Genomic DNA, 26,039 nt, shown 5'->3' with positions numbered 1-26,039 from the left:
GCCGTGACGCGGGGACCTGGCCCGGCCGGGCCGGAACAGGGACAGCAGCGGCGGCGGCGGCGGCAGACCCGGCCCCGGGATGGCGATGTTCCGCAGCCTGGTGGCTTCGGCTCAGCAGCGGCAGCCGCCGGGCGGGCCGGCGGGCGGCGACAGCGGCCTGGAGGCGCAGTACAGCTGCCCGATCTGCCTGGAGGTGTACCACCGGCCTGTGGCCATCGGCAGCTGCGGCCACACGTGAGTGCGCCGGCCTGCGGGAGGCCGCGGTGCCGGGACGTTGCTGCGGGGAGGGGTCCGTGCCCGCCCCGGGAGGGGCCCGAGGCCCGCGGCCGCCCCGCGCAGCCCCGGAGCCAGGCGCGCGGAGGACTCGGGCGGGGGCGCGGGGCTCCCTGCGCAGCGCCGTCCCTGTCCTCTGGGCGCGTTCCTCCGCCTCAGCCCAGCCTCCTGCCCGCCAGTCCCGGGCGAGCCGAGCACCCTGTCGGCGCATCGGGCGACCTGCAGCCCTGTCCGGTCCCGACTCCCCCTGGGGTCTGCTTACAGCTTCGGCGGGCCTACCCGGGTGCTCAGACGGCAGCAGGCGACCTCTGCGCCAGTCGCCTTCGATTCGGTCCCCTGGAGACCGGGGTGGGCATTTGTAAATAAATGCCTTGTGGCTCTTGCTATCAATTCGTTTTCGGACCCGCTGTCTGCTTGTCTTAACGGCAGAGGAGAGGAGTTTCCTAAAGTTAGGAGAGGGACTTGTTTGGAGGCTGGTGCTGTTTTGTTTTGACGGAGATCTTGGGTCATATCCATCATTGAGCAGGCGGGCTGGCCCTGGGGACCAGACAGCAAGCACCCTGCTAGGGTTTCCAGCTGCACCAGAGCCTCCAGGAGGGTCCTGCAGGGGTGTTTCAGCAACAAAAACCTGAGGATGTGGCTCTCCTCCCAGCTGAGAGCTGCACTCAAGTCTCCTGCGAGCTGCCAGCCTGGTTGGAAGGGCTCCGAGTTCAGAGTGTGTACTGTCCGACTGGCTCCTGGCTCAACAGTACAGCTCTTGAGTGAAATCAGCAGTGTGGGAAGTGGGGTCAGGAGGGCTCGGTTGCCAGCAAGCAGGGCTACTGGGGTGGTGGGGCTTTCACTCCCTGGGGTTGGGCAGAGGTGCATCCAGGCAGGTAGGTGCCCCTAGAATATTTTGCAAACAGGCAGCTGACTTAGGAGGCTCCTGATAGAAAGGGGGAGCTGGGTAGGTGTGCCTTCTTGTCACCCAGGGACAGTGTCAGCATCCAGAAAACCTCCACTTTCCTCCTCCTCCCGTGTCAGGCAGCACAGGCACCTGCCCACACCAGGGGAATACAGCCAACTTGTCAGGAAGGGCCGTGTGCCTCACTTTGTCACACTGCTGGTGACATCTTGTCGGGGCAGCCTCTGAACAAGACTCCTTTCTTGGAAGCATATGCTGGTGGGTGTTTTCGGGTGTGCTCTGCAGTTTTTAGTCCAACACTGAGAGAACTGTAAGGCTTGACCCAACTTTAGAAAGCCTTTCTTGGTTTTCGGATGGTCTTCCCTTGGCACCAACAGTTACTCATCGCAGGGCCACAGCATTTCCAGTCTCCAGGTCTGTACAAATCAGTGTACAGATTTTTTTTTCCAGATGTCTTTTTTTTTTCCCCAGATAAATCTTTTCTTAAAATGTGGCCTTCAGAATACAGCACTGCACAGAATTATGAAAGCATCATGTTCTCTAAACCCTTCCCCCCCCCACCATGTTTTTCTTGGCAGAATCTGATCTCTCTCCTGTTTCTGAGGCTGGTCCCGCGAGAAGCTCTTCCAGAGCGTCTTCCTTATAAGCCCTCCTCCCTAGCTCTCTCTGCCTCTGTTTCTTACTCTTCCCAAGTTTCTTGTCTGGTGTCGTGAAGGTACATGCACGAACAAGCACAGTGGACTTAAAGGCTCACGCTTTTCCTTCAAAGAACCTGATGGTGGTCTAGGTATTTGTCCCGCACAGCCACCTAACCATAAACAGTTTGCCTCCACAAAACAGAGTTTCTGGTGCTAAGCGGCTGTGCGTGGGCAGCACCAGACGGAAGAGGAGAGGTCGGGGCGGGTCTCGGTCAGGAGGCCCTCAGCGGGGCTTGTGGAAGAGCTCCCTGGAGCTCCCCAGGAGCCCCAGAGGGAGCCGGTTATTTCTCATACTCAGGGGACATCCTGGGCAGTAAGTCCCCTCTGGAAGCAGCAGCTGCATGGCTATGTATGACCCTCTGCTGAGCCCTCCCCTGAGGGCCTGGCGGGGGGGGGAGCAGGCTCCCCCGGCCTCCGTTCTCCTCTCATGCTCTCCCATCTCCACCTCCGCATCCCCACATGCAGTCAATGAGCAGAGATCATAGAGAAGTAAGAGCGCTCATGTTTAGGGGGACGTTCTGTGCACGTTCCTGCAGATGGTGCCGAGCCAGGTGGGGTCTGCACCGGAAGCCAGCACGTTTAGGGATTGATGAGGACAGGAGCGTCCTGCGTGCTCGGCGTGCCGCGGCCCCGTCGGGTAGGTGCTCTTGCTGTTTTGTACAAGAGGCTGAGTTCCCAGGGGTCGCAGCAAAGCCAGAGCTTGAGCTCAGGCAGTTGGGCAGGGCTGGCCTCTGAGCCCCCGCCTCTCCCCCCGACTCTGGTGAGCGCCCTTGCAGCAGTGACCCTGGAGACCCTGGAGACCCTGGGGACCACTGAGCCTTGACGGCCCGCTGCCCACCTGCACCCAGACCCGTGAGCGGGCTTCTCTGGGCGGGGTCTGTCACTCCCTGCTTGGCGGTCCACGAGCACAGGCCTCCGTCGGGCACTGGGAGCGCACCTCCATCTGCGTGCGGGCGGACCAGGATATGGGCGATTGAGATCATCCACGCAAGGCTTCGGAAGTTGGGCTCTGCCCCTGAGGACAGCTCCTGGCCTTCGTGGGTCCCCTGCACTGTTGGCCAGCGCTGGCATGGCGGTGTGTGCGAGAGGCTCGGGCAGGAGTGAGACGCGGCGCTAGAGCCTGTGTGGTCAGGCCTGGGGGAAGAGAGCAGACCCCTCAGCTGGCTCTGTCCGCCTATGCTGGCAGAACCTCCTTGGAAGAGGCAGGCACGGCTTGTCTGGGGCAGCTCCGAGCACCGCACTCATAGCGTGGAGCCTTGGCTGCCTGCCGATGGTGCCCGCAGCTCCTCAGGTGCCACGACACACAGACCAGCAGAGCTGCGGGCCGGCGGGCGGGTCCGGGTGCAGGCAGGGGGTCCACGCATGCCTTCTCAAGACCCCAAGCTCCCCGGACCCCTCCTGCTGGCAAAGAGGTGCCCTTCACCCCGACCTGTGCATCTGTCGTCGGAGCCGTGGCCCTGAGGCCTGCCCTGACGACATGGTGACTCGTCCCCTGAGCGCTCCTGGGGCCATCCTTCTGCATGTGCGACTTACAGCTTTGCTGAAGGAGAACGCCCTCGTCTGAAGTATACACGTTGGTGGTTCCCGGAGTGTGCGGTGTTGAGCCAGCATCCCCACCACAGCAACCAGGGATCTGTGCTGCGTCTGTGGACGGGTCTCTTCTGACTGTCCATGTCAATGGAGTCACACAACACACGTCCTGAGCTTGGCGTGTCCCCGAGACTCGCCCCAGTGGCAGCGTCCGTCAGTAGCTCACCCATCCTGGGGATTGGCCACATCCGTGTGTCCGTTACCCGTGGATGACGTGGCCTGTTTCTGCCCCGTGGCTCTTGTGGTGGCGCTACCGTGCACACCCACCGCGACAGTAGCAAGCTCTCCTCCCGTGACAGGCAAAGAGAGAGGCCTGCGTCGGCCGTTAGGCTAGTCAGACCCTTGGAACTGCAAGAGAGGCAGGCTGGGGCACTCACCAGAACGCCGTGGGGTGGGTGCCTAGACACCTCTGTCACATGTCCGCCAGGTGAGGGTGACAGGTGGGCCATCCTCCTTCTCCTGGGGGAAAGAGGCTGCCGGGAACGCTGCGTCTTCTGATGGACCTCAGGCCAACCTGGGCCTTCTGTGCACGTTCCTGCAGACGGTGCCGAGCCAGGTGGGGGCAGCACCGGAAGCCAGCACGTAGGAGGGAGGCCCAGGCGTGGACAGCAGGAGGGACTCTGGATCACCCCCGCTGCCTTCTCCTGGGAGGGAAGTGAAGCTCTCCTGGTGGCAGAATGCCAGCCGCTCAGCTGAGCTGAGCTGAGCGTGTACACTCGGGAACACCCTCCCATCCCGTGGCCCCCACAGCCCCCCCTTGGTGCACACAGATGACGGCACAGTTGTGCGCATCCCAATCTTTGAAGGGGCTCCCTTTCTTGTGGGTGTGGGCTTAGCCCTCGTCCTGGGGTGGAGTGCCCACTCGTCTGGGTCCCTGGGGCTCCATCTCAGCGTCTGCAGATTCTAGGTCGGGGTCATAGCTGAGCAGCCCCCACAACACTTCCTAAGAAGCTGGACCAAGGGGGTCCTGGGATCAAGCTCCCTCTTGCTGCCCGCTGGGTGCTCTCCAGCCCGGTGTCCCCGCAGACTGAACGCTGCTAGTTTCTCTGCGGCACTGGGGGGACTCGGGGTGAGAAGGGCTTGCTGCTGAGGCCCAAGGACATCTGTATCCACTGGCTGGCCTCTTGATACGGCATCTCCAGGGACAGCACCAAGAGCCTCAAGCGCCTGAGTGTGTGCCAGGGCCATGAGTGTCCCTGCTCAGCAGTCAGGAGCCCAAGCAAGGTCCCTTCCGTCAGCACGCCTCTGCTCCAGCGCTGTCACGAGGCTGGACAGCTTTGGCCCTGCCCCGTCCAATGAGTCTCAGGCCCCTGGAGCGCTGTGGTTTCCTCTCCCAGCATTGTTGATGATCTTACTCTCCAAAGCTTTGTGGGTGGAGGGTCTTCAGAGCCCCCCTGTGCTGCCTGTGTCCCCAGAGCACCTGGGGTGCTGGCATCACCACATGGCCATGAGACGGGCAGGCTGAGCCTCGGGCTGGGCCCGGGGCCGCAGGGCCAGCACAGCTCCCGGAGAACCCCAGCCACAGCCCCACCAGCCTCGTGGAGACGGCAGCGGGCCCCAGAAGCCCACAGCTGGGAGGGGACCTGGGGTCATCGTTTAGTCAGAGGAACAGAATGATGGTCTCCAGAAATGTGCCGCTGACACAGAGGGGAGCTGCCCTGTGAGGCTCAAAGCAGCCAGCGGCCCTCAGGCCCATGCCCGCTCCCCCTGCAGGTTCTGCGGGGAGTGCCTCCAGCCCTGCCTCCAGGTGCCGTCCCCCCTCTGCCCGCTGTGCCGCCTGCCTTTCGATCCCAAGAAGGTAGACAAGGCCGCCCATGTGGAGAAGCAGCTCTCGTCCTACAAGGCGCCCTGCAGGGGCTGCAACAAGAAGGTACCCACCCCCGGGGCCCTCCTGGGGCCGGGCGGGCCGGCCGGCTGGGCGGGCAGGGCTGTGGTCTGCAGCTGCAGGGCCTGCTTCCGCTCCCCCCTCTCCTCTCCGGCAGAGAGGAACCTGTACTCTGCCCCTCCCCCACGGTACCACTCACTTCCCTGGGGGCCTTCCCACACCCCCCCCCATCACCCCCACCCCTGCTGCCTGGCCTGGGCTCTGGGTCTTACGTTGTTGCGTGGTCGCTGTTGTGGGGCTAATTTGGGGACGTGGGAACTGAGCCTCAGCCCTGCCGATGGGGGTTGGGGCCCCAGGCAGAATGGAGGGGGGTGCCTCTCCAGGGCTGACCACCACCACCCACCTGGCCTGTCTCTCCACCCTGCCTGGAGCCCCTCACGGTGGCCCAGCCCCAGGAGCGGATTTTGACTTTGCATTTTGATAGAAACATCACAATAGAAGGCAACCCCTGGTTGCTTTGTCCTACAGGTCAGGGTCAGAGTCAGGACATCCTGGAGCTACTCCGGGTTCTGCAATGAGGCTGCTGGCCTCCTTCCCTGGCACGCGGGCTTTCTCCCGAGAGAGCAGGCCAGGCCCATTCTCGGCTTCCCACATGCAGCGGGCCTGCTCTGCCACAGCGTGCTCAGGTCTGTCCGCACTCGTGGGCCAGTGGGGCAGGCCCGGGCAGAGTGGGGAGCCAGGCTGCCCTCGAGAGGCCCTTCTCCTGTTGCCCAGGACACCTGGGGGGGATCTTGGCCCCGGGGACCTTACCCCTCGCTCACACCCTCCTCACTGCTTCCTTGGTCCTGTGAACGAGTTTTCTATTTGTGAGACATTTACTCCCAGCCTGTTGGCGTTGGTGACAGCAGGATTGGTAGCATCTGCTCCCCAGGGACGGATGGTTGCACCTGTCCCTTTCCTTGGGTCGTTCACTTGAGCCACACCGAGGTCCGCACACCTGGCTCTTTTCCCTGCCCCTTGGCCAGAGCGTGTGCCCCGGGCCGGGCTGAAGAGAAGGTTGTGCTGTGGTTTGGTGCGTTTTGGTAAGAAGTTCTACCAAGTAGATGCTTGGCCGTCTACAAGAACGCTTTTCCTCGGTTTCTGTTATGAGGGCTATCCCCCCCCACCGATACATCTGTTCTGGTTTCCTCAAGGACTGCCCCTGCCCTCTTTAGGCCCCGAGCGACCCCAGCTGAGGTGTGCTCCTGTCCAGTAGCTGGTGGCCAGACGCACCTGCCAGTGGGTGTCCGGAGTCTGTGTCTCCTTCCCTTGGTGCCCCTTTTCTGGCAGGGTCATGAGGCCCCTGAATGAAGCCCCCCACTGCTTACACAGCACTGCTGGGCCATGAACGTCAGGGGCAGGGACGGGTCCTGCTGCTTAGTGGCCCTCTCATCCTCTGGAGCCTGACCCCGACACCTCCTCGGCCTCTGTCTTCCTAGGTGACGCTGGCCAAGATGAGGGTGCACGTTTCCTCCTGTATGAAGGTCCAGGAACAAATGGCCAACTGTCCCAAGTTCGTCCCTGTGGTGCCCACGTCTCAGCCCATCCCCAGGTAGGCCACCCTGCTCCAGTGCTCAGAGCCCCTGTTCCTTGTAGGGGCAGCTCCTGGCCCACGTTGCTGTCCCTGGAGGAGGTGGGAGAGGCTGCTGTGTCCCCCTCTGCGGACAGCCTCGCTGCCCTGCAGGAAGGGGACCCCAAGGAGGGCCTGCACAGGCCTGCGAGTCACCTCCCAGTGGGGGAGGGTGGGGGGGGAAGGGATGGGACCCAGAGCCCAGGGGGAGGCCCGGCCGGGTGCCCCCGGGGTGGGCCGTGCCGCAGGTGGAGGCAGTGCGGGCTCCCACTCACCTCCCGCCACCGCCGCAGCGCAGTCCCCAACAGGTCCACCTTCACCTGCCCCTACTGTGGCGCCCGCAACCTGGACCAGCAGGAGCTGCTCAAGCATTGTGTGGACAACCACCGCAGCGACCCCAACCGCGTGGTGAGCCGCCGGCCCCGGGGACCGGCGGGGGGCGGGGCCGGCTCCCCCCGAGCAGCGGAGAGCTGCTTCAGCCCGCACCCTGTGTTGCAGGTGTGCCCCATCTGCTCGGCGATGCCCTGGGGGGACCCCAGCTACAAGAGTGCCAACTTCCTGCAGCACCTGCTACACCGGCACAAGTTCTCCTACGACACCTTCGTGGTGCGTGCCCCCTCCCCACGGCCGTGCCCCCACAGAGGCCCTGCCCTGTCCCCCTCCACCCTCTGGAAGCCACGCCCCCCCGACCCGCAGGCCCTCCCACAGCAGGGCCTTTGGGGCTAATCGCCCCGGTCCTAGTTGCTCCTCAGACCCCAGTTCCCTGCTCCTCCCACAGACCCGCTCGGCACTCGGTCTCCGGGCCAGGTGTCTGTGGGGGAGTCCGCTGCAGAAGCCCCGTGGTGCCCTTGAGGAGGAGCCAGATGTGGATCCCGTGTGGGGGCAGCCCATCCCATGAGCCCATGGCCCTGGGCGTGGCAGCGCTGTTTCCTCCGGGCCCGGGGTCGGAGGGTCCGGCCCTGCGGGGCACCTGCGCATCCCCGTGTCTTCCCTTCCTGTCTTCCAGGATTATAGCATCGACGAGGAAGCTGCCTTCCAGGCTGCCCTGGCCCTGTCTCTGTCCGAGAACTGAAGGCACAGCCCAGCCCCTGGACCTGAGCCCTCCCGCCTCCGGGGGATGGGGCCGGCTGGGGGGACAGGCCCAGCGCCTGCGTGGAAATGCGCCTGTGGGACAAGCGGAGCCTCCTGTGTTGCAGGACAGACGTCCCTGAGCCCACCAGGGGCCCCGTCGGAGGGTGGCCTCCAGTGCTCCTGGCCGAGCGTTGCTGGCTCCTCGGTGCTTCGGGCTGAGCAGGCGGCCCTCACGGGGCTGGCTCGTTGGGCCTGAGAGCGGTGGGCAGCCGGTCTGTCTCAAAGCCATGCTGTCCTCCTCTCTGGCACAGAGACCCACTGTGCCCCATCGGCGTCCCGCAGGCCTGGCTGCTGAGCAGGGGGCGCGGGGGGAGCCCGGCCACCGTCTCTCAGCGCTTCCAGTTCGCGCACTCGGTACTGGCTTTTGTGATACTTAGGAATTCTGGCATTTTTCTATATTATCCAGTGTGATGATCTTTTCACATTTTATAGAGCAAAGACCGAGCAGTTACTCTTCATATGGCAATACCCGTGTTTGACTAGGAACAATAGTATTTTTATGGAACATTTACAAAATTATATTTTTAAAAAAAAACAATCAAAAAGCAACAGTTGTGGGGTCAGCGCGGGGGAGGGAAAGAGAGTCGCGGACGCCAGAGCCAGCAGGCGCCCTGGGGCTTTGCTCAGATCCTGGGTCCCCCTTCCCAACTGCCAGGAAGAACCCCCAGGGCCCTGGCCGCTCGCAGCGGCCACCCCAGCAGTGCAGGCCTCCTTCCGCCGGGGTCCTGGCCCCCACCCCGCTGTCTCATTCCCAGGTGGACCCCGAGCCGTGTTGGTAGGCCACCCCGGGGGGTGACAGGTGGGGTTGGAAGGAGCCGTCGTACTCTTTCGGTTCACGGCATAAATTATTGCTCTTTTAAAAAAACTTCAATAAAACGTTTCGAAGCATCTATAGCAACCTTGATCGCTAGGTTTCATCTGGGAGGGTGAAAGGCGGGTGGGGGCTGGGGTGCAGCTGTGACCTCCCTTTCCTTGAGATCTGCAGGTGTGTGTCTGTGCCCAGGCAGCTCGAGCACTTGGCTGGGGACGGTGCTGCCCACCTGCCCCAGGCCCCTCCCTGTGCGCACGGGGCCTCCCTAGGCTTCCCTCAGCTCCCCCAGAACACAGCCTCTCTCTCGAACCCCGTCTAGTCCCTGGTGACACATCTTGGCAAAAGTTTGCCAGGTGGTGGTGGTTCTCACCTTCCTTGTCATGAGATGGGGTCCCCCCGAGGCCAGCACACTGGACTCGAGGCTTGTTCTGGGGGCCGGAGGTAGCCATGGAGGCTGGCGGACAGTCTTTGGGATGCCCTCGGGGTGAAGCCCCGCGTCCCTGAGCAGCCACTCTCCCCATGGCTGGTTCTTGCTGCTCTGCAGCTCCCCTGGGCGTCCTCCTGGTGCCCCAGCATGTGACCTCGGTCCCCTAGCCTCATGCAGGGCCTGGCGGGTGGAAGGAGCCATTCAAATGTGAAACGTCTGGGACGCCTGGCTGGCTTAGAGGGTGCCATCCTCGGTCTTGGGGTTCTATGTTTGAGCCCCACATTGGATGTAGAGATTATTTAAAAATAAAATCTTTAAATGTGGAATGTCCAGCCAGAGATGGTGGTCTGGGCCACCAGGGCAGTTTCCCTGGGCAGGGCTGTGTTCTGGGCTGTTCCTCAAAGCAGGTGGGTCTCCCAAGGCAGGGCCAGGCAAACAAGCGCCCACAAGCTGCCACTCGGGAGAGCGGTGACAAGCTGGTCACCGCCTTAGGTCCTTCTTTAGGAGCCTCCCCTCTTCAACCCCACTGGCCGAGGACGCCAGTTCCAGGGGCGGGCATGGTGGCGGGTCCCTGCTGCCACCTGAGGACACCTGAGGATCTCTGCCCTCTCCGTACAGCCACAGGACAGCGTCCACATGTGGCCTCTCATCCCCAACACCTCAGGGCACTCTGCCCAGGGGAGGACATCAGAGTGAACCCCAACACGGCGTGGGGGACACCGGGCGAGCTGGATCTCAGTAGACCCCGCAGTGTCGGTGGGGAGGCTCGGGCTGAAGGCCACAGCACAAACAGCCTCCCTTGTACTTCGAGTGAATCCTGTGCCAGTGGGGCTGTCCCGCCAGGCCTCCCTGTAAATCAGCTCCGCCACCTCCAGGGTTTCCCGCCACTTTAGGCTGGGAGGTCCTGGAAGCCAGCGTCCCCTCCCACCCTGACACACGCGGGGCCGACCACCGCAGGAGCTCATGTCCCCCACTGCCACACAAAGCCAGACAGCCCTGCGTCCTGGGGCGCCCCCGCCCGGAGTGCACACTTCTCTATCAGGGTACGCACTGCACCGCGGCGTGGGGAGTCCACACGCACCCTGAGGCCTAGAAAGCATGTCTGGATCTTGGGTACCTACGACCTCCTATGTTAGCACGGGGCCGGCAGGCAGGACGCCCAGAGGGCAGAGCCCCCAGGCCCCCGAGCACTGGCGCGGTGCTCACCCCCGGGTCTCACGGGAGCTGAGCACCTTTGAGAGTTTGGCCCACTGCCCTGACCTAGCCCTGGGGCACAGCCAGCTGGGCTCCCACGGAGGCACCCTGCTGAATGTGGCGGCCAGCCAGCCAGGCCAGCAGAGGAGGCACTTTGGACCCAAGAGCCCCACTGCTGGCTCCTTCGGGGCTAGAAGAGACTCCAGGCCCTGCAGTCAGTGGCTTCCAGAAAGCCTGCGCTATAGGGATCCCAGACCTGGGACCCAGGAGGCTCCTGTCTGGCCGGTGCGCTCAGCGCCTTGGGAGCAAGTTGCAGCAGAGGCCTGAGCTGCCTGAGACGCCTGTCCAGGAGCCTCCGGGGAGGGGCCGAGCTTGCTGGCCTCTGCCCCCTGGTGGCTGGTGTGAGAAGCACAGGGCGTGCCGTGGTGCGGAGGCTTGGCTGGGGGCAGGTCTCTGCAAGATGGGGACTCCAGCCCCTTCTGGTGACAGAGACCCGCCTGACAGGTGGCCCTCCCTGTCTCCAACAACCTGCTGGGAACAAGGGGCCAGCTCCAGAGTGCAGGGAGGAGGCAGTGGGGTGCAGAGCGGGAAACCCTGCTGTGGACCCGAGGGACCCCTCTCCTTGAGGCCCTGCAGGGCATCCTGCTGATGCCTGACACCCATTATCACATGGGAACAGCACCTGCGGCCTCACAAAACACACGTGTGCACACACATGCATCATGTGCACACACGGCAGGCCACGGCCCAGCACGTGCGTCCACCCCCGCTCGGCCCCTCGCTTTCTCCCCCTTCCGCCCCAGCCCCTAGAACCCCTCCTCAGCACCCAACACCGTGTCCCCTGGCATGCCTAGGGCACCATGTCTAGTACCCTCCTGCATGTCGAATAAGCTGTGTGGGAAGGGACAGTGTCCCTTTCTGTCTCACACGGACATGTCCCCCAGACCCCAGACTAAATACCAGCATCAGCTGTAACAGGCCTCAAAATGGAATGAGCTCCCCTTCTCTGGGGGTGACCAAGCACTCACTGGCACCAATCTCACCAGATGTTGGGAGCTGGAACATTTGGTCTCAATTTCCACAAGTCCATGACCTCGTACAGCCATGAGGTTGCCCTAAGTCAGGATATCCCAGCCACAGCCACACCCCAATGAACACCCCATATGCTGGTGCAGGGACCCTTTGTCCCTGCGGCTGGAGCCCCCAGTGCGAGGGGCCATCTGTCCGGGGTCCTGGGACAGCTGAGCCCCAGCTGCGAGGTCCAGCTCTGAGCACTGTTCCAAGAGTCTTGGTCCCTGGGGCCTGTGCTTCATGCTGACATGTCCACACTTGAGAGCACAGAGCCTCACCCTCCTCCAAGCCCCAGGGATGTGCATGCCAGGGGCCACACTGTTTGGGGGTTCTCAATGCCTTTCCATCTCATCCAACAAGCGTTGCTGGACCACACCGTGCACATGCAGGTACTGTGCAGGAGTGAGGGCTGGCTCCCAGCTGGCCCCCCTCTTGGGCGCAGTCTGATAGGGAGCAGGGCCCCCCAAACTAGGTCATGAAACGCAATCAGTTAAAAAGTGAGCATGCAGTGGGGATGCAGATGTATGTGAACATACGTAGGCAGAGTCAAGCACTACCTGTCTTATTCTTTGTAAGGCATGAGAAAAAGACTCCAAACACATACACATAAAAAGAGAAACTAACGGGGCACCCGGGTGGCTCAGTCATTAAGCGTCTGCCTTCGGCTCAGGTCATGGTCCCGGGGTCCTGGGATCGAGCCCTGCATCGGGCTCCCTGCTCCGCGGGAAGCCTGCTTCTCCCTCTCCCACTCCTCCTGCTTGTGTTCCCTCTCTCGCTGTGTCTCTCTCTGTCAAATAAATAAATAAAATCTTTAAAAAAAAAGAGAGAGAGAGAGAAACTAAGCAGAACTGTAGCAATCGCTCGGGAGGTGCCTATCCTAATTGGAAAGTGCTGCTCAGGCGGCTGACAGAGGCAGATGGGTGGGGCCCACAGCCTGGCTCCCAGCCAGCTGTCAACCCTAGGGTCTTAGGTGCCAAGGGAAGACCGCTGTGATTTCTTCTGGAAGGCAGGGACTCTGGTCCCTGCAAGTCCTGCTGTGGTTGAAAGAGGGGCAGTTCCAGGAGACTGGTGGGAAGTGGGCGGGCATGAGGCTTAATGGCCAAGTAAAGCGGCCATAAGGATAGAGGGACACAGAGCAAGAGGGGATGGGGACAGTTGCACCCCCTCCCTGGCACGGCACAGGTGTGGACAAGTAGATGCCAGCGTCCTCCCCTGTGGTCCTTCCTGGGTCCAACCCAGACACCACCCTGTGAGTTACAGCCAGTGAGTCTGCGTGACCCCAAGGAGGGCTGAGAAGTGGGTGGGGGTCATTTGTAATGACAGCCCTAGGAAAAGAATATACTGCCCCTACCCCAGAGCGGCTCCAAGGACCCTCGCAATCCCAGGGAGCATTTCCAGGATGAGATCAGGAACACTCAAGTTTCCCTAAGTAGTGTGAGCATCTCTCTGGGGATGAGGGACCTCATCTTGGCGGGCGGCCACACAGTGGGTGACCGGGTGAGGAAGGACAGTGTGGGTGGAGGGCTGACCCAGGTACCTGCAAGCCTTATCTACGTCTGGGAGGGGAAAGAAGGAAGAGCGGGTATAAAAAGAAAGCTTGCGAGGCCACAGAACAGGTGAATAAGCAGAAGGCAGCCACGTGTCCTCTGAAATCCACACGCACAACAGCACGGTGCCAGGCTGCGGCCCGCAGGAGAGATGCGTGCCTTCTGTCCGTGCACCACCTGCCCCTCCATGCTCTCACCAAGCCACATGTGCTCCCCTGGGTTCCTATCCCCCCTACTCTCAGAGCCTCCACCTTCTCGTCTGCAACACTATGAACATCAGACCCTGGGTGACATGGCCCTCCCTCCCTGCTTTTCCAGAGGTCCTTCTACAGGCTCACCATCAACTTCACCTCGTCGCCCCCCAAGCCCACGGCTGGCAAGGAGCACCAGCAGTCCCGCGGCACCCAGGCCTCAAAGGCACCGCCAGGAAGGCAGGCCTGCTGCACAGCCATGGAAAAACCCTGCAGCTGTCAGGGGCAGGCTTGGGGCTGTGTCCATTCGCCCAGAGAATGCCCCATCTGACGCCTGAAGTCCTGAAACGTCCACATCAAAAGGGACCAGACACTCAGACATGGCTCGTCCAGCTCTTTGCGGCACTGAAGGAGGGACACGGCTGCACAGGGTCACAGACTAGGCTGTTCCACAGCGCACGTGCTTCCCCCCCTTTGATGAAACTTCCCATAAGTGCAGCTCAGAACCCCTTGGAATCCCAGAATTCCAGGCTGTGTCCCTTCTCCCAACCAAAGGAGCCTTCTGGAGGCGTGGGCCAACTCCTAAAGCCCTGTCCCCAGAGGGAAGGAACCCTCCCCAGGTTTCACCCCCTGGGAAAGGCCTCTCTCCCCCAGGTCAGCTGACCCCCGTCACCACTATGGCTAGTCAGGTGGGTCAGCTTTGGAATTCGGGGCTTGTGCTCATCAATCCTACCTTTGCGGATTGGCGCAGCAGGCGGGGCGGGCGTGACCAGCAGGAGCAGGGGTTCTGCGCACGCCTCCACCGCCGTGTGGACTGGAGCCCGGCTCGACTTCCATCCAGCCCTGACCTCCGCCCTTTAGTCCACGGTGAGTGGGTGCGCCAGGCCCCAGGGGTCGGTGTGACTCGCGGCGCGCGCCAGGGCAGTCCCGTGGGGAGGACTCGGCGGCCACGCGCTCCCTCCCCCGCGGCCCGCGCACCTGTCCTGGGCGTGGCCCCAAAGCCCCGCCCCGCAACCCCGCCCCGGCCGCGCCTTGCGCTGGTTGGTCCAGGGGGCACGCTATGCTAATGAGCCAGCCCTCCCGCCACCTGCCTGCAGCGCTGCCTCCGGGCGTTGGGTGGACGCGCTGGGGGACCCGCGTTAGCAGGGGGACCATGCCGCGCTCCTTCCTGGTGAAAACGCACTCCAGCCACAGGGTTCCCAACTACAGGCAGCTGGAGACGCAGAGAGGTAGGGGCTGCCGGGCTCCCCGGACTCCCGTCCCAGGTGGGAGGAAAGGAGTTACCTTGCCAGCAGAGCGGGAGCGAGACCCCGGGTGGGTGGGTGGCCTCCGGGCGCCTCGTCCGCTTCGGGGGGCCTCGGCCCCGCGTTGGGCTGAGCAGGCGCGGAGTCCCTCCCCACTTAGAGCAGTTTCTAAACCCCCAGTCACTTTGGGGCTCTCCCGCTGTGGCCTGGTGAACCCATCCGAGCTAAGGGAGCCCCGGGGCCATCTTCCTGGTGCAGGTTTGGGTGGGTAGGTGGGTGGGGACCCAGGGATGGGTGGGGACAGAGATGGGGAGGACTTGGGGCTGCTGTCCAAGTGCTCCCCCAGAACATCCAGAGGGGACCAAAGGAGAGATCCTGGGCTCCGCGTGCCAAGGCCCGGCTCTTTGCGGTGCTCCTCCAGACCCCTCCAGTGCTCCCTCACCCCTCCCGTGGGTCACCTTCCCTCGGGCCTCCCCTCACCCCAGTGACGGTTCCTCGGGGGAGGCGGGGGGAGCTGAGGAGCTGCCGTCCTTCTGCCAGCCCCCAGGTGGCTCAGTGGGGAGACGCACGTCCAGGACCCAGGACTGTCCATGAATCCCCATTCCCTGCTAGGCATAGGGACACGAGAAGGTCCCAGGACAAAGGCCTCTCTAGAATGATCAGGGCCATTCCCCACAGCTCAGCAGCTTCTTGGGGGTGAAGATCCCCCGACCCCAGGAAACTGCTTGGTGACTCGGGAGGAGGGACACTGCAGAGGTCCGCGAGTGGAGGACGCCTCACTGATCCATCCTGGGGCCCACTGCCGCCAGGGGGTGCCTTCTAGGACTGGGCTCCTGAACTCTGCATTTTGAAATCAATTTAATGAGTCACCACCAGCAGTTTCATAAAATGAAACAGAACAGAAACCATCAGAGTGCAGGGCTCAGGTAAAGGAAACTTGTTTCAGATATATACGTACATATATGGTGGAAAATGGAATTGACCTTGGCCATAATTGGTAACGTTTCAAACCTGCTGTTTAAGCCCAGCCTTAATGTGCACCCCGCCTTACCCTTTGAACGTGCAGACTATGCAGACCAAGGCAGCCAGTGACGAGCCTCAAACTCAGCCGCCTCCCCTCGCTGTCACTCCCCTTGCATGCCGAGACCTAGGTGACCACTGTGAGCCTCTTCCTGCCAGGATGTTGTCTGGGGCCCCTCACTCTCTCATTTTAAATAAGTCCCTTTTTAGGCTGCCCCCAGGGAACTCTGAAACCAGAGGGGACTTAAAAGTCTCTTCTCCCAGGAATCTGAGTCCCAGGACCAGTAACAAAATCCAGCAGCCCCAGAGGGTGTGGGGAGGCATTTAAAGGACCAGCAGAAGTTCGGGTCAACACCACCAGCATGGCTGCCTCGCCCCCCCTGCCCTCTTCCTGGGACCGCCCCCTCCAGACAGGGTTTGGCTCTGGCGATGCCTGGGACCAGGGTGGTGGCTGCATCCCAGAGACTTAAGAAGGTGACTTTTTTCCCCAGTAGAAAGGCTCCTCGTGGAGCTTCTGTGGGGTCCTAGGCTCTCCGGCATCCCAGGGCTGTCTCCAGAACTTCCTTGGCCTTTGTCTCTTAGCTGGCCACTGCTACTCCCTCTTCCTGGGAGGACAGAAATTTGGTGTGCTATTTTATAATTAGGGGATTTTGGGGTGAGGTCAGGACAGAGTGGTGGGTGGGAACCTTCCTTAAAGGTCCTGATTTCTCAAAAAAAAAAAAAAAAGGTCCTGATTTCTCTACATCCTCACCAACACTTGTAATTGGCTATTTTTAATTCTAACCATCCTACTGGGCATGACGTGTATCTTGTTGTGGCTTTAATTTGCATTTCCTTGATGGATAATGGTGGCAAGCATCTTTTCCTGTGCTTGCTAGCCATTTGTATCTCTCTTGCTTTTTTTTTTTTTTTAAGTAATCTGTACGCCCAAGATGGGGCTTGAACTCACAACCCTGAGATTAAGAGTCACATGATCTACAAACTGAGCCAGCCAGGCACCCTGCCATTTGTATATCTTGTTTGGAGAAATGTTTCTTCAGATCCTTTACCCATTTTAAAATTGTATTTTCTTTTCATTGTTGAGTTGCTAGAGTTCTTTGTATATTCTACATGCTAGTTACTTATCAGATACATGATTTGCAAATATTTTCTTCCAATCTGTGGGTTGTCTTTCTCTACCCAAAGCCTTGGCATTATTAAGGTAGAAATGGGGCCAGAGATTTATTTCAACACATCTGGAGTACTAAATGGGTCGGGGACTGTGGAGATTTGGGCTTGGGGGAAATGCTTGCCTGTTTACTCTGGGGGATCCTGCCGCTCTCACCTGGTCAAGCATGGGCATGCTGGCCCACAAATGTGGAGGCAGCAGCCTGGGGACCAGATGCCCCTGAAGGCCATTGTGGTACCACCGAGGACAGCTGTCGACCCGGGAGCGTTGGCGGGAGGCTGTGTGCACCTCCGTCACCACGGGTGAGGGGTGATCGGGGGTGACCGAAGGCTAATTAGTTCTCTTACACATCGTGGCGGACTGCCAAGTGTTTGTTCTGAATTAGCTCTGTGTAGGAGCCTGGCGCCACAGCTCTGAGCTGGCCCTGAGGTGGGACGGGGGTCAGGGAGGCCTGCCTTGCCCGGGCAGTGGGGGAACCTGAGATCTCTCCCGTAGACCCTGTGGTCACTTCCCGAGCTGACACCCCACCTCGTCAGCCCTTTCCCTTCGTGCGGACTGCCAATGACCTAGAAGAGGCCTGAGGTCGGACCAAGCAGGGCCAGCGTGAGGACAGAGTGTGGGGGCTCATGTTCACCTGTACCTTCTCTCTCCGCCCTCCCTTCTAGAAATCAATGGCGCCTGTTCTGCCTGCAGGGGGCTGGTGGTGCCCCTCCTCCTCCCAGATAAAGCAGCCTCATCCACACCTGGTGACCCTCCCCGGCCCTGGGACTGCACCTCCATCATCGCCCGCATCTCGCTGCCCCTTCCCCGCCATGAGGAAGCGTGGGGGGCCTCCGGGCCAGACCCCCTGCAGGTCGGCCCTGTGCACCCTTGGGCCGGCCGGGCCCCCAGCGTGCCCCTCAAAGACAGCCTGAACCAGCTCAACCTGCCTCCGCGGCTGCTGCTGCCCACACGGTGGCCCCCGATCCCAGGCCCCGCCGGGGACCAGGCCGCAGACAGACTGCCGGGGGGTGCGGCGCGGGCCCCCCGCGGCCCCGGCGGCTTCCAGTGCCCGCACTGCCGCAAGCCCTACCACACACTGGCTGGGCTGGCCAGGCACCGCGAGCTGCACTGCCGGCTACGGACGCCGCGCTGCTTCCCCTGCAGACACTGCGACAAGGAGTACAGCAGCCTGGGCGCCCTCAAGATGCACATCCGCACGCACACGCTGCCCTGCCCCTGCGCCATCTGCGGCAAGGCCTTCTCCAGGCCCTGGCTGCTCCGCGGCCACATCCGCACCCACACAGGTGGGTCCTCCCGAGGGACCCGGCAGGGGTGAGGGTCAGGCCTGGCCCTTGGGAAGGGAGGGAGGGGTGAGTTTACAAACAAGCGGGTGGACGTGCTTCCACTCCCCTACGTCTTGCTTTCCAAAGCCCCACAGATCAGAGGCTTAGACATCAAAAGTGCCCTCTCTCCCCATGCTGGAGGCCAGAGTCTGGAACGGGGTGTAGGTGGGGCCACGCTCCCTGCAGAGGCTCCAGGGGAGGGTCCTTCCTGCCTCCTCCAGCTCCGGGGGGCCTGGGTGTCCCTCAGTGGTGGCCGCGCCCCTCGCCCCTGCCCCTGTCCTCACGGGGCCTCATTTCCCTCTGTTGTAAGGACACCAGTCATATGGAACCAGGGCCCACATACCCCAGGGTGACTCCACCCTAACCCGGTCACATCTGCAGGGCCCTATGCTCCAGGTCAGGTCACATCCACAGGCACCGGGGGTTACGACGCGAACATCTCTGTTAAGAGACACACAACTCAACCCACAACACCCGGCAAACACAGGACGCCCCTGCCATGGCCTTCCGGAACTCTGGAGCCGCAGGAGGGGGGGACGGGGAAAGGCGGGTGGCAAGCATGGGGGCCACACAGACTGTGTGAAGGGCACGGATGATGGCTGCAGCTTGACTGGGGCCCGGGGGGGCAAACCCATCCCTGGGGAGAGGATGCCTGAACACAGGAAGGGAGAAGGGCAGCTGTGGACAGAGAGATGGACAGACACAGACGAGCCAAGGAAGGAGAGGGGCCCAGGAGCCTCCGCACTTGGTCTGTAAACCACCGCTGAGCCGGGCCTGAGGGCAGGGGGTGGGACCACGCCTCACCCCAGGCCCACCAGGACAGGGAGAGGCAGACACAGACAGAAGGCCAGGAACAAGACTCGCCGGGCCGAGGCCCATGGCTGCCACACACGCCCGCGGTCCCCGCAGCCTCCCTGGCCCTAGGTCGCGGCTCTGTGATTAGGACTCTTTGGAGTCCCAGCCAGGCAAACGCTCGAAAGAAGGGTTTTGCAGAAGCTGTTCTCTGGGCTGAAATTCCATTTGGTTTTCCTTAGCTCCCCCCACAAAGATGTCCCTGAGCGCCCCACCCCCCCGGCGGCTCAGCACTCTCCGTCTGGGAGCCCTGAGAGCAGGAGGCCCCGCAGGAGGCTGACCAGGCTGGGAGGGTGCATGGGAGCTCTGGGTGGCAGGGATGAGATGCCCGGGGGCCATGGGGGCTGCAGGCTGGTGCCTCTCAGGATCCTGTACGGTGGAGGGCCAGGCGTCAAGCCACACGGGCAGAGGAGAACAGATGGCCCCCAGTGGTCTTCTTCTACTGGTTAGGGTCGTCCTGGGGGCCCAGCTCCCAACAGAAGGACTTTGTCTAAATCCCCAGGCGCCCTGATTGGAGGTGCCCCAGGGGACACCAGGTTCTTAAGCCATCCCCAAATGCCTGCCTCACTGCAAGGGCTGGGCCTCGTTCCAGCCCGCCTTCACGGCCGACTCTGTGGGAGCCGCGCTGCTTGCCACCCCCGTCCTTCCATGGTTGGAACAGCGGCCAGAAGGCCCCCAGTGCTTCTCAGGGGCAGATGTGGGCAAAGGGCCCCAGGAGGGCTCTGGCAGAAACAGAGAAAGATCTAGCAACCGTGCTAGATCCAGCAAAGACCCATGCTAGATCTTTCCTCTTAGAAAGGGTCTGAGGTGCTGCAGTCCTGCCCAGGTGTGGCACTCCATCCTATGCCCAAGTGGCTCTGACCTTGACCGTGTTTGTGGGGGCCTGTTGGTCCCATATAGGGCTTCCTCCTGGATCAGGGGCCAAAGCCCCCACCATGCATCTCCTGGGAAGGGTGCTGAAGGCAGATAATGCATTAGAATTGCCATGATATTGGGGGAGGTAGAGGGGCTTATTCATTTTCTATTTAAAGATTTTATTTATTTGGGGGGGAGCAGAGCTCAAGCAGACTCCTGCTGAGCGCGAAGCCTGATGTGGGGCTCCATCTCATGACCCTGAGACCGTGACCTGAGCCAAAATCCAGTCAGATGCTCACCAGCTGAGCCACCCAGGCGCCCTGGGGCTTGTTCATTTATAAAGAGAGACCCATGAACCGGGGGCCAGCTCCCGTGGCCACGCAGAGGGACACTGACCTGGCACTCCTCTTCCTCCCCCAGGTGAGAAGCCCTACACCTGCTCTCACTGCAGCAGGGCGTTCGCCGACCGCTCCAATCTCCGGGCCCACCTGCAAACACACTCTGACACCAAGAAGTACCAGTGCAAGAGCTGTGCCAAGACCTTCTCCCGCATGTCGCTCCTGGCACGCCACGCGGAGTCCGGCTGCTGCCCCGGCCCCTGAGGGGCGCGGGCTCGGTGCAGGGAGGAGGGGCAGGACCTCACCCCAGGAGCTGGTGGCTGACCCGCTCCAGGCGGCCCGTGTTGCCCGGCCCCATGCTCGCCCACTGGGTGCTTCTCCTCTCCCTGCCTGCAGCCGCCCGCCTCCGTCCAGAGCCAGAGAAGCCCGGTGGGCTGTTCGGGTAAGTGACTGAAGAAGGTCACCGAACCGTTAACCACAGTCCTGTGTTTGACTTGCTCTGGTCTCTGGTTCTCTTCTCCCAGAGTCGGCTACCAGCATGGACAGCTCCTGCTATTCAGCTGGCCTTCACAGGCAGAGCAGCCTCATGGCTCACCTCCACCTGCTGTTGGTCTGGACTCTAGGCCAAGTTACATCACAGGTGCACGCATACACACACCCCTGCCCACCTCACCAGGTGGCCCCGGGGACGGAGCTAGGACCCCACCACAACCGCAGGGCAGTGAGGAGCCTATAAGCCCTGGCTGTTGTGTCCTCTGAGGCTCTGAATCTATGGTGGAGGCTGAGCGCGGAGCTATCTGCCAGAGGCCGCAGATGCCTGGGTAATTTGGCCTCTGGCCACAGAGTAGGGGAGGCAATGGCGAGGGCGTGGAGCCATGAAGTGCAGGGACAGAGAGCAGGGCTGGCAGGAGGCAGGCAGCGAGAGCACAAGCAGGTGAGCAGAGGCACCATCCTTTGGAAGAAAGAGACCAGAAAGGGGAACAGCATTAAACAGGGAGGGAGAGTAGCCACGGGGCAAGGACATGCTGGGGTGAGGGTGTGAGAGCAGAGGCCCGAGGAAGAGGCAGCTGTGGGCTGCACGTGCCTGCACTGGCAGGGTACTCAGAAGACAGTCTAGTCCTGGGTCTGCACACGTCTCTACGGAGCCCACCACGTCATCCAGGAGCTGTGTCCGTGGCTGCCTGTGGCACAGTCACTCCCCTCTGCCTGCCCTCTCCTGAAGCCACAGGTATCCACCAGCTGAGAGAGTGGCAGACCTTGACACTGCCCAAGACACGCCTCCCAAACTGACTCAGGTAACAACAGGAGACCCCTCCCCAGCCTTGGGCCCCCACGTGGCAGCCTCTTCCCACCAGAGACCTCCAGGCAGTCACCTGCTGGGCTGGTCCCCCTCTTGCCAGCATGTCTCAGCATCTCTAGCTGGTCCCGGAGGGTGGCCTGTGTCTAACGGGGACTGATTGAGTTCTTGACACCCGGAGGGGACACCTGCTCCTCTCTTCAGGAGAGCTGGCCTGCTGTCAGCAATACCACTTCTGGCCCAGGCTGAGGAACAAAGTCAGAGACCTTGGTCCTGGCCCTGAATGGGGCCACAGGGCAAGCGGCAGAGGCCCCTATCTCAGCCCCAGGCCACATGGACCTGCTGAAGAGCATTTACCAGCCCACGCCGGGCCACAAGGCCCCTGTAGATTCCGCTGGAGGGTCCTCTGGGGCTGGTTTGATGACGGACATTGGAAGAGCCTTGGGGGCACCCCAGAGGAAACGTCACCGTGATCTTGGGCTTCTCTGGACCAAGGGTGACCTTGATGAAACTGGCCACTCAGGAGACCGAGGCTCCAGCATGCACCAGACTGTATCAGCAGGTGGAATGAAGACACCCTCGCTCACATTCCCAGGCCTGCACTGCTTGCCTTCCCTCCGCAGGGATCAGCCGTCCCTTGAGGGACAGTGTGAGCTGGAGGCTTAGCTAATATATCAGTTTGCTGGGGCTGCCGTGACCAAGTCCCACACACCGGGTGGCTTGAACCACAGAAATCCACTCTCCTGCAGTCTGGAGGCCAGGAGTCCCAGACCGAGGTGCCAGCATGGCTGGTTCCTTCTGGGCCCCCTCTCTCGGCTCCTACTGGCTTGCTGGCAACTTCGATATCCTCGGGCGGTAGACCCATCACCCATCTCTGCCTCCACCTCGCTCGGCTTCTTCCTGCCTCTGCATCTGTCTCTGTGTCCAAATTCCCCCTTTTTGTGAGGACACCAGGCATACTGGGTTAGGACCTACCCTGATGACCTTATCTTAACTTGATCACCTCCAAAGACCCTGGTTCCAAATAGGGACACATTCTGAGAACCTGGGGGTCAGAATTTCCAACAGCTGATGTGAACACAGAGTTTGCCAAGATGCCTGGTTGGGGAGGGTCCCTGTGTTTGACTCCTCTGTCCTCTCAGTTCACAAAGGATCGGGGGGCGGGGGGGTGCAGTCAACTTAACTGACAGATTTACTGAAAACACTTCCCACTTCCCACCTCCTGTCCATCGTCCAAGCAGGGCCCCGCGCTCACAGGGCAGCCTTTCCTCCCAGCAGCCTCCCAGAGCGCTGGGCTCCTCCATTGAGCGGGTTAAGCCAGCGTTCGGGCCTATGTCGCACCATCTCACAGGAAGCCTTTTTGTTTTTGTTTTTTTTGATAGCATCCAGATGCCTGAAGGAAGCTATATTGTAGATTGTGTTCTATTTCTGGGCCCTGATGTCTAAATTAGGCGATGCACCTGTCGGGTATGAAGGGAGAGAATTTCGCGGCCCTAAAATAAAGTCAAATGCTTGCCCTTCTGTGCTGGCCCATGGAAAATGCTCTTATATTTATAACTGGACTGGCAGAGGGCAGGGCAGTGGAGGCTGGCTTGGCCGAGGGGGTGAAGAAAGGCCCGAGCACCTGCTGGGGAACCGATGGAGGATGAATGGGGGAGACGGTCCACCAGGAGCGAGTCGGCTGCGGTCAGACCACGGGGAGGCCATGCCACCAGGCCCACGCAGGGCTGGCAGCTCCCCCCTCCCCACCACCCCCACCCCCGCTTTTCCTTGTCACTTTGCCTGGTCATCAGAATTCACCTGGGACACCCATTTAAAAGCTGGCTTTCTGGAGCCCCCTCCCAACACCTACAGAGTAGGAATCAGGAAGGGGGTCTAGGCCTCGTTCATGTCTGTCCCAGTGAAGCGGGCGGGGCTGGTGCTTTTCTCCAGGGGCTGCTGTTTGGGTCCCTCCATGCATAGGCCTTCTTTGTACTACCCAAATCTTACTGATCACATTTCCCCTCTTCACCCTAAAGAAGGCCTTTGGGAGCAAGTGGACGAGGGACCAGAGGCCCTGGCCTGAGGAGCTGGGAGTGGTGCTATGGTTGCAGCCCGGTTATGTCTGGAGAAAAGCAGAAGCCTAAGAGATCAGCGAGGATTCTGGACAAGAGGAAAACCATGACACGAGCCCTCCAAGGTTGGGGACCCCGTCTTTCAGCATGAGAGGTGCCCCTGGATAGCAGCATGAGGGCCATGGACAGGGTCAGCACCAGATACCCAGCCAGGAAAACCACTGTTCTCGGACTCAGATGCCAGCGCCCGGCCTCCGCGGGCTCAGGTCCTAGAAACAGGTGCGAGAGGGACACCCAGTTTCTCAGTGGCCCGGTCCTCTGCCCCGCCCCCTGTTCAAGGAAACCTCTCTCCTGAAGCTGCAGACACACTAAGGTTATGCCTTCCCTTCCAAAAGCCCAGAGGGTTCCATAAATATCATTTTGGCCCAGAATATTCTGGGGGGGTTCTCTGGAAGTTTGAAAATAGCCCGCTTGTTACTATCTATATTCAGAGAACCCACTCCTGGCCTCCACTTGGTGGCTAAGTATAGCTCGCTGGCAAAGTTCAATGGAACAAAAGTTTCCAGGCCTCTATCACTTGCGGATGGCATGACATTCCAGGGAGGGTGCTGCCAAGAGTCAGGGGCTCCAAGGAGCCTGGGACAGCAGGGCGCCCCCGAGCGGGGGAGTCCGTGGGACTCACTGGCAATCAGGGTGTCCTGGCCCGGTTCCCAAGTGAGGTGTTCTCATCCCAGCAGAGCCAATCCCACTATAAAGCCTTGGCTTCTGCTTCTGTAAAAAAGGAATCATGCTAAACTCTATTTCACAATTCAGGGGAGTGCCAAATACATATAATAGCAAAAAAAAAAAAAAGACACTTAGGATGCCTCAAATAAAACCAAATTGCTAACTTTAGAGAAACCCTCCACCTTCACCGCCTCTTAGGAACTGTGCACTTCCCGACCACCGAGTTCTGGCTCCTGATCTCCCCTCCCAGCTGCCTGCGCTGCTGAGAGCGTCCTCAGGGCCCAGCAGACATGGGCAGGGGCTCGAGTACACAGCAGTGCCAAGGGCGGGAGGGCTGAGGGGCAGAGGTTCAGGGTTCATCACGGCGACTGGGCGCGTATGTCTCCAGTATGTGCAAAAGTGCGGGGCTGCCTCCCCCCATCGTCCATCTGTGCTGCGCCCCCCGGCCCTGAGGCTGACCTGAGGGCATCCACCGCCCCCCTCCCCCCCTGCCCCCATCTCCCGGCACCTCTGCCCCTCGGGGCCTCTCTTCCATTTTCCTGTAAAGATCCAGCCGTCACGGGTCCTTCAGGAAGACGTGTAATCACTTGGCTTACCTAGCTTAAGACGCCAGTCCTGCCTTCCCTCCCCTGGGAGCAGGCCTGGGCTCCAGACAGTGACACCGTGACCTCGGAAAGGAGAGTGTGTAAGGAAGGCGGTCTTGGAGCCACAGGGGACTCTGAAAACTGCACGTTCACCTCAGGAAGGCAAGGGTTCTGAATCAGCCAAAAGGAGGCTGGGGTTGGGGACAGTCTGAGCCCAACCCCACTGCCAGTCCCTCTGCTGAGTATGAGCTGAGGCGCGGCTGCTGTCCCATGGCTCCAGTGACCGTGGTGGCGGCTGCCCCTGTCCCCCTCTCAGAACCCACACAAGTGGTCTGCAGGCTTCCCCCCATGGCAACTACGCGGGAGACCCCTCACCGTGGGGCGCACACGCTGATGGTGCAGAAACAACAGGGGCTTTAGTGCTGGCATCTCCGCATGGGCCAGCCAGCTTGCTGCCCCAGGGCCCTGGCACGTCCCCACAACACACTCACGGAAATCACATGCAGCCTAAGGACATCCTGAATTGTAAACAATCTCAACCCTGGGTCCTGGTCTCAGTCGTGTTCCGAGTGAAGAAATGGGAGGTGTGCGCAGAGCCCCAGCCACCGGGGGAGGGCACGCGCCATGGAGACACAGGCCTGGACACCTGCAGGCATCTTATCAGAAAAGAACCAGGGGAGCCTGTCACTTCAAGGAGAACGAACAGGAGTCCTTGCCCATGATAACACCTACACGTTTAAGAGAAAAATGACCATTTCGGAAGCTTTCTATCTTTTGGCAGCTTTCATGCTGAAAGACTTCTCTGATGAGAAAATAATTTTTTTAATTATAAAATGAAACGTCGACATGTGGACATTCCGGGTAAATCAGTGAACCAGTATTTTCCCAATGACTGATGCAGATGCTCCAACATCCCGCCTGGGTCAGAGAGCCCAAGCACAGGACTATTTCCATGGAATGGAGCACGGGAGGTGTTCACTGACGTCAGATGCCATGTCGCAGCTCGCCTGGAGGCAATGCCACCAAAGATGAGCCACAGGTATCCGGAGGCTGCTGGGGTGTGTTTCTGTCGCCAAGTCTGTGGGGGTCGGGCAGACGGGGCAACTGGGCCTCTCCATCCAGGACACCAGACGCCAAGATTTATAACAATGCAAAACAATCCTACTCTCCTAAAACCCTGTTTTGGAAAATCATTCTTTTTCACACAAATGTGTTAGCACATGGTAGGTTTCTTATTGATGATTCTAAACGAACATAGTTAGCAAATCTTTAAAACATCATCAATTTTAATTCCTAACATACATA

At 60.8% G+C, this 26,039-nt stretch overlaps 2 protein-coding genes across 3 annotated transcripts; both read left to right on the top strand.

Annotated features, from left to right (window-relative positions):
• The first annotated feature begins 21 nt into the window (after nucleotides 1-21).
• On the top strand, nucleotides 22-8,924 carry RNF166 (ring finger protein 166). Of its 2 annotated transcripts, none has more exons than XM_028095858.2 (6): nucleotides 22-234; nucleotides 5,179-5,335; nucleotides 6,769-6,881; nucleotides 7,198-7,307; nucleotides 7,398-7,505; nucleotides 7,906-8,924. In XM_028095858.2, exons 1-6 carry the CDS (start codon nucleotides 80-82, stop codon nucleotides 7,911-7,913), a joined length of 651 nt encoding a protein of 216 aa, XP_027951659.1. In that variant the 5' UTR covers nucleotides 22-79; the 3' UTR covers nucleotides 7,914-8,924. The 2 variants fall into 2 exon arrangements, with proteins under 2 accessions (XP_027951659.1, XP_027951652.1); XM_028095851.2 differs by having other exon boundaries at nucleotides 7,193-7,307.
• Nucleotides 8,925-14,424: 5,500 nt separating this feature from the next.
• On the top strand, nucleotides 14,425-20,337 carry SNAI3 (snail family transcriptional repressor 3). Its single transcript, XM_028096140.2, has 3 exons — nucleotides 14,425-14,500; nucleotides 17,369-17,989; nucleotides 20,156-20,337. Exons 1-3 carry the CDS (start codon nucleotides 14,425-14,427, stop codon nucleotides 20,335-20,337), a joined length of 879 nt encoding a protein of 292 aa, XP_027951941.1.
• Nucleotides 20,338-26,039: the final 5,702 nt, after the last annotated feature.

This window comes from Eumetopias jubatus, unplaced genomic scaffold, assembly GCF_037043125.1.
Source record: "Eumetopias jubatus isolate StellerSeaLion01/CBP00866 unplaced genomic scaffold, mEumJub1_p1.0 scaffold_10, whole genome shotgun sequence".
Classification (NCBI taxonomy): Eukaryota; Metazoa; Chordata; class Mammalia; order Carnivora; family Otariidae; genus Eumetopias; species Eumetopias jubatus.
The sequence above is the reverse complement of the archived record's forward strand: the minus strand, read 5'-3'. Positions and strand labels throughout refer to the sequence as shown.

Coding starts and splice junctions, on each gene's coding strand:
- SNAI3 (XM_028096140.2), top strand. CDS start 14,425: ATGCCGCGCTCCTTCCTGGTGAAAACGCACTCCAGCCACAGGGTTCCC. Junction 14,501..17,368: donor GCAGCTGGAGACGCAGAGAG/GTAGGGGCTGCC, acceptor CCTCCCTTCTAG/AAATCAATGGCGCCTGTTCT. Junction 17,990..20,155: donor CCACATCCGCACCCACACAG/GTGGGTCCTCCC, acceptor TTCCTCCCCCAG/GTGAGAAGCCCTACACCTGC.
- RNF166 (XM_028095851.2), top strand. CDS start 80: ATGGCGATGTTCCGCAGCCTGGTGGCTTCGGCTCAGCAGCGGCAGCCG. Junction 7,308..7,397: donor GCAGCGACCCCAACCGCGTG/GTGAGCCGCCGG, acceptor CCTGTGTTGCAG/GTGTGCCCCATCTGCTCGGC. Junction 7,506..7,905: donor TCTCCTACGACACCTTCGTG/GTGCGTGCCCCC, acceptor CCTGTCTTCCAG/GATTATAGCATCGACGAGGA.